The 12,692-nt window shown below is 44.3% G+C and overlaps 1 protein-coding gene across 2 annotated transcripts in view; it reads left to right on the forward strand.

Moving 5' to 3' along the window:
• The first annotated feature begins 2,222 nt into the window (after positions 1–2,222).
• Positions 2,223–12,692, forward strand: part of FRZB (frizzled related protein) — a 53,478-nt gene continuing 43,008 nt past the window's right edge. Inside the window, exons 1-2 of one of the 2 annotated variants that reach the window (XM_030209472.1) lie at positions 2,223–3,057; positions 10,904–10,960. In XM_030209472.1, coding sequence (XP_030065332.1) covers positions 2,598–3,057; positions 10,904–10,960 — 517 coding nt within the window. In that variant the 5' untranslated portion in view covers positions 2,223–2,597. The remainder of the gene's footprint in view (positions 3,058–10,903; positions 10,961–12,692) is intronic. The other variant, XM_030209473.1, reaches the window with a different exon arrangement.

Genomic DNA, 12,692 nt, shown 5'->3' on the forward strand with positions numbered 1-12,692 from the left:
CCCTTTTATTGTCCAGCACTCTGGGCAACATCCACTTTATCCAGCACTGGTTCTAGTTCTCATGCTGACGTCTTTTGGCTAACGTGGACCCTGCTTCAAAAATAGTGAAGATCACTAGTCTAGTTCCATCCATTCTGGATAAAATTTGTTTTCCTGTACAAGTAAATGTGAAATGGATTACAAATATTTGCTAATGTAGTTAGCTAAATTCATTGCACTAAAGTTTTCAGAAAGAAGTTTGTCCTACTTAAGCAAGGTTTTAATCAGCTGAAATCTCAGACATCAATTTTATACCCTGCAGTTTTCTTGTAAGAAGGGATCAACAGTATCTGCTGGCCCCCAACATTGACATGGTGGCAGGTGAACTGGTACATGTCAGAGACACCAGGGCACCCCACCCCCTTTTTCCCTTCCCAGAGGCTTTGATGAAAACCTGAGAAGACCACCAGGCCAGCTGCTGCATACACTTTGTGAAACCAAAACTAGAAGGAGAGTGGTTAATTTAATGGAGCTGGTCAATTTGATGGGTCAGCAGGTCTCCCAGTCTTGTGCAAAAGCTACATCTGGAGCAAATGATGGCCTGGTCTGGCAACATCTCTCACACAGAAAGGGGCCACAAATGTGAACAGGCTGATGGAGAGCAGAACTGAATCTATTCTTTTGTAGAAATTAGGAACTTAGGCCATTCTTGTTCCAAAGACTTTGAAGAAAGTAGAGCATGGCAGATGGCAGAACTGGTTAGGTATGGACATGGCCCAATTTTTCTTCTAAATCTTTAGGCCATAGAGGCTAGGAATCATTGCATAGCTGTAATAATGCAAAAAGTCAACATGGCCCACTTTTACTCTGAAGGGCTCCATTTTTTGTGAGATTTAGAGGAGGGGGCATAAGAGAAGGGCAAAATCAACATTTTTCAGAGCCATTAATGGAGGGTTGAATCCAGGCTACCCAGAATGTCACACATTTTATTGGTTTTCTATAGTTTAAAAAAATCATTAGCTAAACATGTCTTATGTTTAAAAAAAGTTCAAATATTGTTTTTCAACATATTATTTTCTATCTCATTTCCTGATTCCTATTTATCTATAAACTGTTTATCAGCTATGATGCTCTCCAAGTGTAAAATATATTTAAATTATTATTTTGAAAATGCTTTCAACAGAGTGGGATATCAGAGACTGCATCATAAAGAAAAAGATGTAGCTTCCATTAGAGAGGAGCTTTAAATTTGTTGGTAGAAGAAATTATTGTTTTGGTTATATTAGATGGTAAACTTCTAAATCAGGGGGTTCCTAGTTTATTTCCCTTACTTTCATGTCAGGACTGAAATTTCTTGCTTTACATGAGGAAGGAAAAAAAGGTGGAGTGTCTGTTTCTCAGCCTCTGTCTGAGTGAAAGAGGCAGGCAGACGGAGGAGAGAGGTCCTCTCTCCTTTATCCCAGAGAAAACTTGTCTGCACTGGGGGGGGGGGGGGGGGGGGGGGGGGGGGGAGGGCTCCCTTCCTTCAGCCTGGCTCTGGTTTTCACCCAAGATCTGGGGGAGGGGAGGCTTCTAATGAATTCATTTCTTAGAAATGTGAAGACTTGGGTAAGGGACCCATTGTTTCCACGGGACTGACAGACACAGCAGATCCTTTATTCTGCTCGTCATGATCTTAGGGCCCAACTTTTATACAAACACAATCTAAGTCTGAAACGTATAATTCGTAGTGAATTCTTTCAAAAGGCGGTAAATAAATCCTAATAAATAAATAAATAAAAAATAAAATGCCACTGCAAAGCTGACATATTTCTTTAAAAACCCACATTTTTTTTCCAAAATGACTTTTGTCCTGTGGATAATTTGAGGTTTTTTGAACACATATATTTGTTCCATTACTACTTCTGTCTGCTCTCTTTTCCTTCCTCCCATACCTCCAAGATTTTTAGCCTCTTTGTATGTTGCAGAGTATTCCGACGCGCTGCTTTTCTCGTTCACAAACTTGTTATTGTATTACAGATGGGCTTTCCTGCCCTTGCATTACTTTTCCAAGAATTCATCCAGAAAACCTGAGGCTACATTTGCAGCTGCCCGGTGGCTGGAACAGTAGCTGAGGAGTGAAAGCACTAATAATGGCAGCAGACAGCCCCCAATCTCACTAGTGAAAGGGGAGGGGCCAGGAGGTGGGAAAGTGAAAAGAACCGGAGGTTAGATGAAGGGCTCATTTGGAAAGGACAGCACCGGCCGGGAGAGAAGGGGGCTCACTTTCCGCAGGAATCTTCCCTCACAGTCCTCTGTGGAGGTGAACGGATAACTTGCAAAAGCTCAGTTTTCAAGGATCCCTTTTCGTTTTCAAAACATTCCCCTTCCAAGTTAGTCGGGCGCTTCCACAACTTGAGCTGCGCATCTCAAACCAACCACCGCCAGAGCCGATTACTGATCCATCAATGAACTGCGCCGCTAGACAGCCTGAATCTGAGGGTTTTCATCAGATTACTGTGTCAGATCTGCTCAGGTGAAAAAGGGAAGTTAGGCGTCTAGGAACAGGGGAACGTAGCTTTGTTGTTTTCGTGTATGGACTGCGCGTCTGGTTAGGTCGATCTTTGCCCTTGTGCAGGATGGTCTCTTCTGGACCCTTCTCCCTGCTGCTGCTCCTGGCTGGCGTCTTGCTCAGCCCAGCGCCTGGTGCCCACGGGGCAGCCTGCGAGCCGGTGCGGATCCCCATGTGCAAACCCATGCCCTGGAACATGACCAAGATGCCAAACCACCTGCACCACAGCACCCAGGCCAACGCCATCCTGGCCATCGAGCAGTTCGAAGGGCTGCTGGACACCCAGTGCAGCCCGGACCTGCGCTTCTTCCTCTGTGCCATGTATGCCCCCATCTGTACCATCGACTTCCAGCACGAGCCCATCAAGCCTTGCAAATCGGTGTGCGAGAGAGCCCGGGCCGGCTGCGAGCCGGTTCTCATCAAGTACCAGCACGTGTGGCCCGAGAGCCTGGCGTGCGAGGAGTTGCCCGTCTATGACCAAGGCGTCTGCATCTCGCCCGAGGCCATAGTCACGGCGGACGGCCCCGGTGAGTATCCCAGGCTAAACTGGGCACCGAGAACTGTTCTGACCCCACTATTCTAATTCATTGTTAAAGGAATTAAAAGCCTTCAGATCATTTTTTTTTTTTACAGTGAATGGGATGCTTTCAGATTTCAGTGCCCCTGTCTCTGATAAGGAATAGAGTGAGGTTACTTACCTGTAACAGGGGTTCTCCGTGGACAGCAGGATAAGTCAACCACGCAAATATCAACCTGTCCCGGGCTATTCATTAGGCTACAAAATGAAAGGCACTTAGCTGCCAATGAAGAAGGTGAGGGCGATGGACAGTATCATAACTCTCCCCATAAATTAACATGTACTAAGGGAACTGTGCATAGTCGAGTAGAATTGGCCCCTTGTAAGTGAAAATTAGATCGCAAGCCAACAGTTTTCGATTGTTTTTGCTTAATTTGAGTTCCTATACTCGCTGCCTTTCCATAATCATTTGTGGCATTTTTGTCTTAATGCAAAGCAGTGGAGGTTAGCAAACAGGTCTGCCACCAGAGATTTTGTTACACTGTTCAGTTAAATTGCCGAAAGTCATACTGAAAATGTAAGTGCTATGAGTTTCCTTCAGTTCAAACAGGCTACTGGTAATTAGGTTTAACTTGCAATATTATTGATCAACAGGTTTACAAAGGCCCTATAATTTGAAATTGTTGCTCAAAGTAGGCGTTTTGAGCAGGACATTTTCATTATGTGGTTCATTTCAATGGTTTCTCAGATCTTTAAAATCCGGTACATCTGGCTATTCACCTTTCTTGCTCCTCGGGTTTTGGCTGAGTGAATTGCTGCTCATCTTTTTAAATCACCAACATAACAATTTCTTAAATGCGAATGGAGATGTTGAAGATGCCTATTTTATTTCGCGCAAAACCGGAACGTTCTTTAGAAGCATCCATTAATTGAACTTGATGACTAAAAGCCTCACAAATCTAGATAAAGTTAAAGGAAACAAGCTTTCCCCAAACTCCCCGGTTGCTGTTACAAGCCACTTCACAGAGTCTGGCTAATGTCTTTTTCTTTTTTCAATTGTAATGACAATTAGGATCATATTACGCTTATGTTCCCCCATGAATGAGATATTTATTTCAAACGACTTCAAGGAAATCTTGTCCTGCCTCCTCAATCGCCCCTTTTCATTCCCCCTGTACTTCCTCCTCCCTTCCCCCAAATCGTTTGTTCTTCTTTGAAGTCAGTTCAGAAAAGTAACACTGTCTTACATACTCTCTTGACGTGCTCTGTTAATAGATTGAGAATTTAATAAGGTAGGGCAGGGTTTTCAGCTAACATTTTTATTAAAATGGGCAAAAAAATATGTGGAGCAGGAGTTTTCAGGGTCACCCAGGACATCTCAGTGCTTTTTATTGACCTGAGTTCTATAAGAAATATATGAAAGAATAAATATTGTTAAATAAAAGCAATACAAAAGCCCAACAAAATTATTCCTTTTTGCCTTCTTTAGGAAATCAGTTGCACTCCATTTATAGGTGCACAGAGCAACGCTGCACAAGATTTTCAGACAGTTCTGTGTATTGGCTTCCTGATCTTATTAAATATATACGTCTAGTAGCCTGAACTACATAAAGAAAACTATGATAAGATTCTAGTTTGGAAAATATTTCTGTTCTAATTACTTCTGGTAAGCAATAGTTCAACTGGATTTGGATTACTTTGTAACTTTTCAGCATAATGATAATCTGTGTTTATAATCCCAAACTCAAGGTGCTTGTACAGTGCCTGCTAAGTTATACTGCCACCCTTACAGTCAGTGGGTAGCCAGAACTAAGTTTTTGGTGGCTCCAGAGTTTAACTTGAGCGGGCCAACGCAGCACAAATGTTGTCATCCCCTTGAGGTCTCTTGACAATTGTCTGTGCTGCTGCCACTCACTGATTGCTTAGGTCTGACTTCAAACTGGAGGGACTTTGCCCACCCAGGCTCATCTATGGCTATACCCCGTCTTACAGAGTTTCATAAGTTTAGATCCTAGAAAATGAGAGTGGGTTAGTGCAATCTAATATATTTTAGAAGGAACTGAAAAAGGGTATGCACATTTATCAATTGATTTTGGACCTCTTTAAACCTTGGAGCTGGGACTCCGTTCAACCTCACTTACTACCACTACTACTATTTAGCATTTCTATAGCGCTACAAAGCATACGCAGCGCTGCACAAACATAGAAGAAAGACAGTCCCTGCTCAAAGAGCTTACAATCTAATAGACAAAAAATAAATAAAGTAAGCAAATCAAATCAATTAATATGAACGGGAAGGAAGAGAGGAGGGTAGGTGGAGGTGAGTGGTTACAAGTGGTTATGAGTCAAAAGCAATGTTAAAGAGGTGGGCTTTCAGTCTAGATTTAAAGGTGGCCAAGGATGGGGCAAGACGTAGGGGCTCAGGAAGTTTATTCCAGGCGTAGGGTGCAGCGAGACAAAAGGCGCGAAGTCTGGAGTTAGCAGTAGTGGAGAAGGGAACAGATAAGAAGGATTTATCCATGGAGCGGAGTGCACGGGAAGGGGTGTAGGGATGGACGAGTGTGGAGAGATACTGGGGAGCAGCAGAGTGAGTACATTTATAGGTTAGTAGAAGAAGTTTGAACAGGATGCGAAAACGGATAGGGAGCCAGTGAAGGGTCTTGAGGAGAGGGGTAGTATGAGTAAAGTGACCCTGGCGGAAGATGAGACGGGCAGCAGAGTTTTGAACCGACTGGAGAGGGGAGAGGTGACTAAGTGGGAGGCCAGCAAGAAGCAGATTGCAGTAGTCTAAACGAGAGGTGACAAGGGTGTGGATGAGGGTTTTGGTAGAGTGCTCGGAAAGAAAGAGGCGGATTTTACGGATGTTGTAAAGAAAGAAACGACAGGTCTTGGCAATCTGCTGGATATGAGCAGAGAAGGAGAGAGAAGAGTGAAAGATGACCCCAAGGTTTCGAGCTGAGGTGTATGCTGTGATCGACAGTGTCAAAAGCAGCGGAAAGATCAAGAAGAATGAGGATGGAATATTGACCTCTGGATTTAGCCAGTAATAGGTCATTGGAGACTTTAGTAAGCGCAGTTTCGGTTGAGTGGAGAGGGCGAAAACCAGATTGTAGTGGGTCAAGAATAGCATGTGAGGAAAGAAAATCAAGGCAGCGGCGGTGAACAGCACGCTCAAGTAATTTGGAGAGAAAAGGAAGGAGGGAGATGGGTCAGTAATTAGAGGGACAAGTAGGGTCGAGTGAAGGCTTCTTACCCCCTCTCCTTCCGCCCTTGCTCCCCCCCCAATAACTCTCCGACACTAGAGTTGGGTAACCATAGGCCGCAGCTTGCTTTATTAACCATGTACTTCATAAACTTAATTAACATGAATAAACAGGAATAAACAATGTGACCCCCCACCCCCACCCCGAGCTACATATGTTCAGGCGTAACAACAACAGTTAGCCCCCCCTCTGCCGCTCACCATATTAGCAAAGCAGCAATTTCTTCCAGGCCCCGCCCTACCAGCAAGGGCCCTGATCCGTGTGGACCTCCGCACATCTTCCGGGTCACCTGACCCGCCTGTCACGCCCTGGCTCAGCCCCCATGAGCCATAGCTCCTGTAGCTCGGGGTTTGATTGCTTCTTTTTGCTGCTGCAACGAAACTCCCAGGCCATCTGCTGGAATGAAAAAACACAACCAGGAAACTGCCTCTCCTACCACCTCCTCCCAACCACACACTCCATGCCAGGGCGGGAGGGTGGGCGAACCGCCTCCGAGGAACAGGACAACGCCCGTATCCTCGGAGGAGCTCTTTTTATGCTCCCCCTTAGCCCCGCCCCTCCACGCTGCCGTGCACCAATAGCGCCCCCCCTCGAGGCCTGCCAAGGGAGCAGCTTTTAAACTGGCCACTCACATCGTGTCCTTCATGCGCGTCACCCGTGGCACCACTCACCCCTTCCCCTCGCTCGTGCCCTTGCAGAACTGTCTCGAATGGGCCAGCCGTCGTTTAACGGGGCCTGTCGAGACCAGCTCTCGGGCCTTTTATTCTCATTTGGAAGAAGTTCTACATACCTGTATATAATATATAAACCACTTCTACTACTACTACTATAAATCACTTCTATAGCGCTACCAGTCGTACGCAGCGCTTTACAATTGAACATGAAGAAGACAGTCCCTGCTCAAAAGAGCTTACAATCTAAATCACTTTGGGGGTCTTTTACTAAGGTACGCACATGTTTTTAGCACACGCTAAAAATAGGTGTGCGCTAAATGTTAGAGACACCAACCAGCTTATAATCGAACGAGAATAACGCCCAAGTTCCGACCTAAATCGGGAGATGGGCGTTCTTCTCACAAAAACAAATAAAGCGGCATAATCGAAAGCCGAACTTTGGACGCTTTCAACTGCACTCCGTCGCGGATGCGGACAAAGTTGACGGGGGAGTGTCGGAGGCGTGGTGAAGGCGGAACTGGGGCGTGGTTATCACCTGAACAGAGATGGGCGCCCTTCGCCGATAATGGATACGTTTGTAGCTAGAATTTAGGGCACTTTTCCTGGACCCTGTTTTTTGACGAATAAGGCCCCAAAAAGTGCCCTAAATGACCAGATGACCCCCAGAGGGAGTCGGGGATGACCTCCCCTGACTCCCCCAGTGGTCACTAACCCCCTCCCACCACAACAAATGATGTTTCACAACTTTTTACTTTCACCCTCAAATGTCATACCCTCCTCCCAAGCAGCAGTATGCAGGTCCCTGGAACAGTTGTTAGGGGGTGCAGTGGACGTCAGGCAGGTGGACCCAGGCCCATCCCCCCCCTACCTGTTACAATTGTGCTGCTTAATGCTACTAGTCGTCCAACCCCCCCAAACCCCCTGTACCCACATGTAGGTGCCCCCCTTCACCGCTTAGGGCTATAGTACTGGTGTAGACTTGTGGGCAGTGGGTTTTGAGGGGGATTTGGGGGGCTCAACACCCAAGGGAAGGGTGCTATGCACCTGGGAGCTCTTTTACCTTTTTTTTTGTTTTTGTAAAAGTGCCCCCTAGGGTGCCCGGTTGGTGTCCTGGCATGTGAGGGGGACCAGTGCACTATGAATCCTGGCCCCTCCCACGAACAAATGCCTTGCATTTATTCGTTTTTGAGCTGGGCGATTTCATTTTCCATTATCGGTGAAAAGCAAAAACGCCCAGCTCGCACCTTGGCGAATAAAGCATGGGCGTCTATTTTTTTTAAAAAATACGGTTCACTCCGCCCCTTCACGGACCCGTTCTCGGAGATTAACGCCCATGGAGATAGGCGTTTCTGGTCGATTATGCCCCTCCAATGCATTCCTATGGGCGTCTCTAACGTTTAGCGTGTGCCCAATTTTCGCATGCACCAAAAACGTGAACGTGCCTTAATAAAAGACCCCCTTTGATTGTAACCACACAAATTTGGTGTATCAAATCCAATCCCCTTTCCCGTTCCCCTTTGCTGGGATTCTGGTGTCATGACCTTCATTTACACCTACCTGAAGGTTTCCCCCCTCATATTAGTAGAGTCTGTTCACTCTCTTCCTGGTCTGATCATTGCAGCAGTGGTCCTGAGTCGGGGAGCTGTGCACCAGAGTGCCTTCTGCCTTCTAAATCTGGTTACTGGAAGTCTCCCTTAATGATGCCCATGACTCCCCTTTCCCCTGAGTCTTGAACTCCGTGTCCAGCTGACAAGGGGTGCAGCTCAGGGTTCATACTGGTGACCTGCCCACCCCCCGCCACAGGGCAGTACAAAGAAATGCCACTAAGTCACTGGTCTGACCCTATCAATTTTATTTTAATAGTCTTATCTACTTGATTTACTTTCTGATAAAGTAAAGGCACATCATTAAACATGTTTTAGATTCTATATAATTATCGCAAGATATGTAATAGAATTCACTGCTTTTTTGGAATCTTGCTTCTGCTACGACTCCTGAAATGAGCTGGTGGTGTCAGCCCAGTTACAAGTAGTCAGTGATGATCCTAGGCCGGCTGCCACCCGGGGCGGATCGCCAAAGCGCACACCCCCAGGTGCAGTGCGGCACTCCCCCCCCCCCCCGTGGCACAATGACCCCCCCCCCCCGGTGCATCAGCTGCGCAGCTCTCGGCTCCACTGGCTCCCTGCTCCCTCTGCCCTGGAACAGGAAGTAACCTGTTCTGGGGCAGAGGGAGCAGGGAACCAGCCGAGCCGACAGGCACGCGGCTGCTCTCTGCACCCCTGCAGCGGTGTGCACCCAGGGCGGACTGCCCCCATCACCCTGCCCAGTGTACACCACTGCAAGTAGTCCATTTTTTTAGTCCTTTCTGCTCTGAGCTGGATTTGAACCTAGATCTGAAAGGACTTATAAGTTTGGGTTGATCTAGTTGCCACGCAGATTCTGTTAACCGCATCTCATATGTTATGATCTAACCAAACAATATTCCCCTATGATTCCATAAAGAGACAAATATTGGGGCCCTTTTACTAAGCCACGCTCAAAAGTGGCCAGCGCTGTTTATAGTGCAGGGGTTTTCTGCTCGTTATGGCCACTTTGAGTGCAGTGGTAAAATGGCTGCATTTGTCTAATTTCCTGTAATGGCCACATACTAATTTCCCAATTAGCGCATGGCCATTGGTGTGGGAGCCCTAATCACCACTTATTTACTAGGCAGTAAGGGCTTTGGTTCTACACCTGTGCTAATCTGTCAGTGTGCGGCAATGTACCCTTGCTATCCGATTATCACGGGGCACGCCTACTCTCTGCCCATAGCCATGCCTCCTGTGCCAAAAAAACAACAACTATTTTTTTAGCACACATTGATCGGCAAAGGATGCCTCAGTGTGTCCCATTACCAGTTATAAAAATCCCAAGGGAGAGACACTTCATCTATTACTGCTTTACTAATTCAATCCCAATATGGTATTATAGGGTAGCCGATAAAGGATTCCACACTCCCCAATATATGTATTTTCAATAACTAAATATATAAAAGAAGGGAAACACAAGGAGAATTCAGTATATGCTAATCCTTTAGCCGAGCCTGTTTATTAGTGAGTCTAGCTGTAGTATCAGCTCACTATCATGCTCTATACAGCATCCTTACTTTGGAAACCCTTTCAATTTAATTATGAAACAAATTAGCAATAAAGTTGTTTGTGAATATCAAAAGAAAACAGAGTGTGGAAAACCTTAAAGGAAGTCCCTACAAACCCTAGTTGAGGAACTCTGTAATCAGTTTATTCAAAATACTGAAGGTAATGCCAAAAAATACAGTTATATTCAAAAACAACAGACTGAGAAATAACTTGTCTCTTTTCCTCACTGTTATCCAGACTGTGGTATAGTCGTCCCACCAGTTATATTCAAAAACAACAGACCTAGAAATAACATATATTGGGGAATGTGGAATCCTTTATTGACTCAGTGTGTCCCGTGGCAGTGGATTTTGATACACAGTAGGCAAATGCTCCTTTGTGTCTGATTGTGTAAGTGGTCCCGAAAAAAAAAAAAATGGCCTATTGCTAAGTAAATTTGTTCCCCAGTTCTGGACTATTGCTGACCATGGATATTTTCCTGTTCTAATTAGCAGCTAAAGTTCAAATCAGTTAAAGAGCAGAAGTAAATAAAATGTAACTTACTTTCTCCCTTTTTTGGTTAAATTTTTTATATTAGCTTTAATACATTAAAACATTCACAATAAAAACGATTTAGCACAGATCTTCTTAGAAATGTAACCTCTTAAGTTTGTCTTTTGGTTTACATTCGCCTTATTTTCCTTTTTAAAGAACTGATCTCTGATAGGCAGATGCAAAACTGAATTATTCAGTGTGTAAAAATCTACTAAAGTCAATATTAACATTTCTTTATATATTCTAAGATTCAATGCCGGATTTCCCTATGGATTCTAATAATGGGAACTGTAGAGGTGGTGGTGGTGAGTATTTTTATATTGATTTATACAGTAGATCTTTAAAATCTCATTCTAAATTTGATTTTTAACCATGTATATGGGTTGAGTCACTAAGTCCATGGAAAACTACTTTCTCAGGTACTTTACAAATGCAATTAACATCTACTACTGCTACTTATTTCTATAGCGCTACTAGACGTATGCAGCGCTGTATACTGGACATGAAGAGACAGTCCCTGCTTACAATCTAATTAGGACAGACAAACAGAACAAATAAGAGATAAGAGAATTATTAAGGTGGGAATGATAAACCATGGGTACTGAACAAGTGAGTAAGAGCTAGGAGTTAAAAGCAGCATCAAAAAGGTGGGCTACTGAATAATTTTCAGAAGCTACTCAGGGCTTGACTTAGAGGAGTAGGGGTGGGTAGGGTACTAGATATTTGTCTAGTTAGGTTTAGGAAAATTTGCAACCACTACCTAGCCTAAGATGGGTGCTTAATACTGTCTGAAAATACATCATGCCTCCCCCCTCCAAACACAGATCAACAAAATTAAGTTCTTCTTGAGTCAGTGCTATCCCTTCTCTCCCTAACCCAGATTTCAAATTCAGCACCTAGATTCTTTTCAGCCTTGGCCCTCTGTGACCCCTTATGCATTGTATTGTGCAACACTGGGTTATTTTAAATGCTGTAAGTCTTAGTTTTTTGTTTTTTTTGATGAATGATTGAATTGAAGTATCTATCCACTTGTAAATTTTCAGACCACACTTGTGGCAGAAGTTCATCCACTTTATAGTCATTCTTCATCCTATAGATGACAGTTCAGAGCTGTAGATCAACTTTTCATCAGCTTACTGAACAGATCCTTGACACTTCTCCATTGCCCAGCAAAACCAACAGTGTGATAGAATAAATGTTTCTGTAGATGCAGCATACACATTTTTTTTATTACATTTGTACATTTTTTATTACATGTGTTTTCCCACTCATGGCAGGCTCAATGTGGCTTACATGGGGCAATGGAGGGTTAAGTGACTTTCCCAGAGTCACATGGAGCTGCCTGTGCTTGAAGTGGGAATTGAACTCAGTTCCTCAGGACCAAAGTCTACCACCCTAACCACTGATATGGGGAGGAAAAAAGACAAGAGGTAGTGTCGCCATATTTTGTAAGAGCATATTGGCTCCCCATTCAGGTGAGAGTGAGTTTTAAGACTTATTCTTACCATATTTAAATTATTAAATGGGATGACTCCCTTTGATAAGGTAGAGCCTTATACTCTGGGAAGAGATTTAAGGTCAGAGAAGGAATTGTTGTTGAAAGTTCCATCACTACACTTCAGACTTAGGGTTTCTAAAGAGGGGACTGCAGGAGGTAAGGGTCCATACCTCTGTAACAGAATTAAGGAAGGAACAATCCTATTTTCTTTTTTGTAGGAGGTGGAAAACCTGGCTTTTTCAAAAACACCTATTATAATAGTGAGGGACAGTTTTGTATTATGGGTGAGGAGTCTTATTGGGATTGTAGAAAATGTGTTTTATTTGAGAAATTTAAGGCATGCAAGTTCTTTTAAATGTGTATGGAGTGAAAATTTTCTGCCTTTCCTAATTATTCTGATTTTAAGGTACAGAAGTCAAAATTCAAAGCCCTTTCTATCAATAACAAAAAGCATTGCACCCAGGGAAATTGGGGCACAAGAAGAGTAGGGAAGGACCAATGGACTTCCAGTTGTAAAAACAGAAGGACCCCCGTGGATA

Source organism: Microcaecilia unicolor, chromosome 7 (genome assembly GCF_901765095.1).
Source record: "Microcaecilia unicolor chromosome 7, aMicUni1.1, whole genome shotgun sequence".
Taxonomy (NCBI): domain Eukaryota; kingdom Metazoa; phylum Chordata; class Amphibia; order Gymnophiona; family Siphonopidae; genus Microcaecilia; species Microcaecilia unicolor.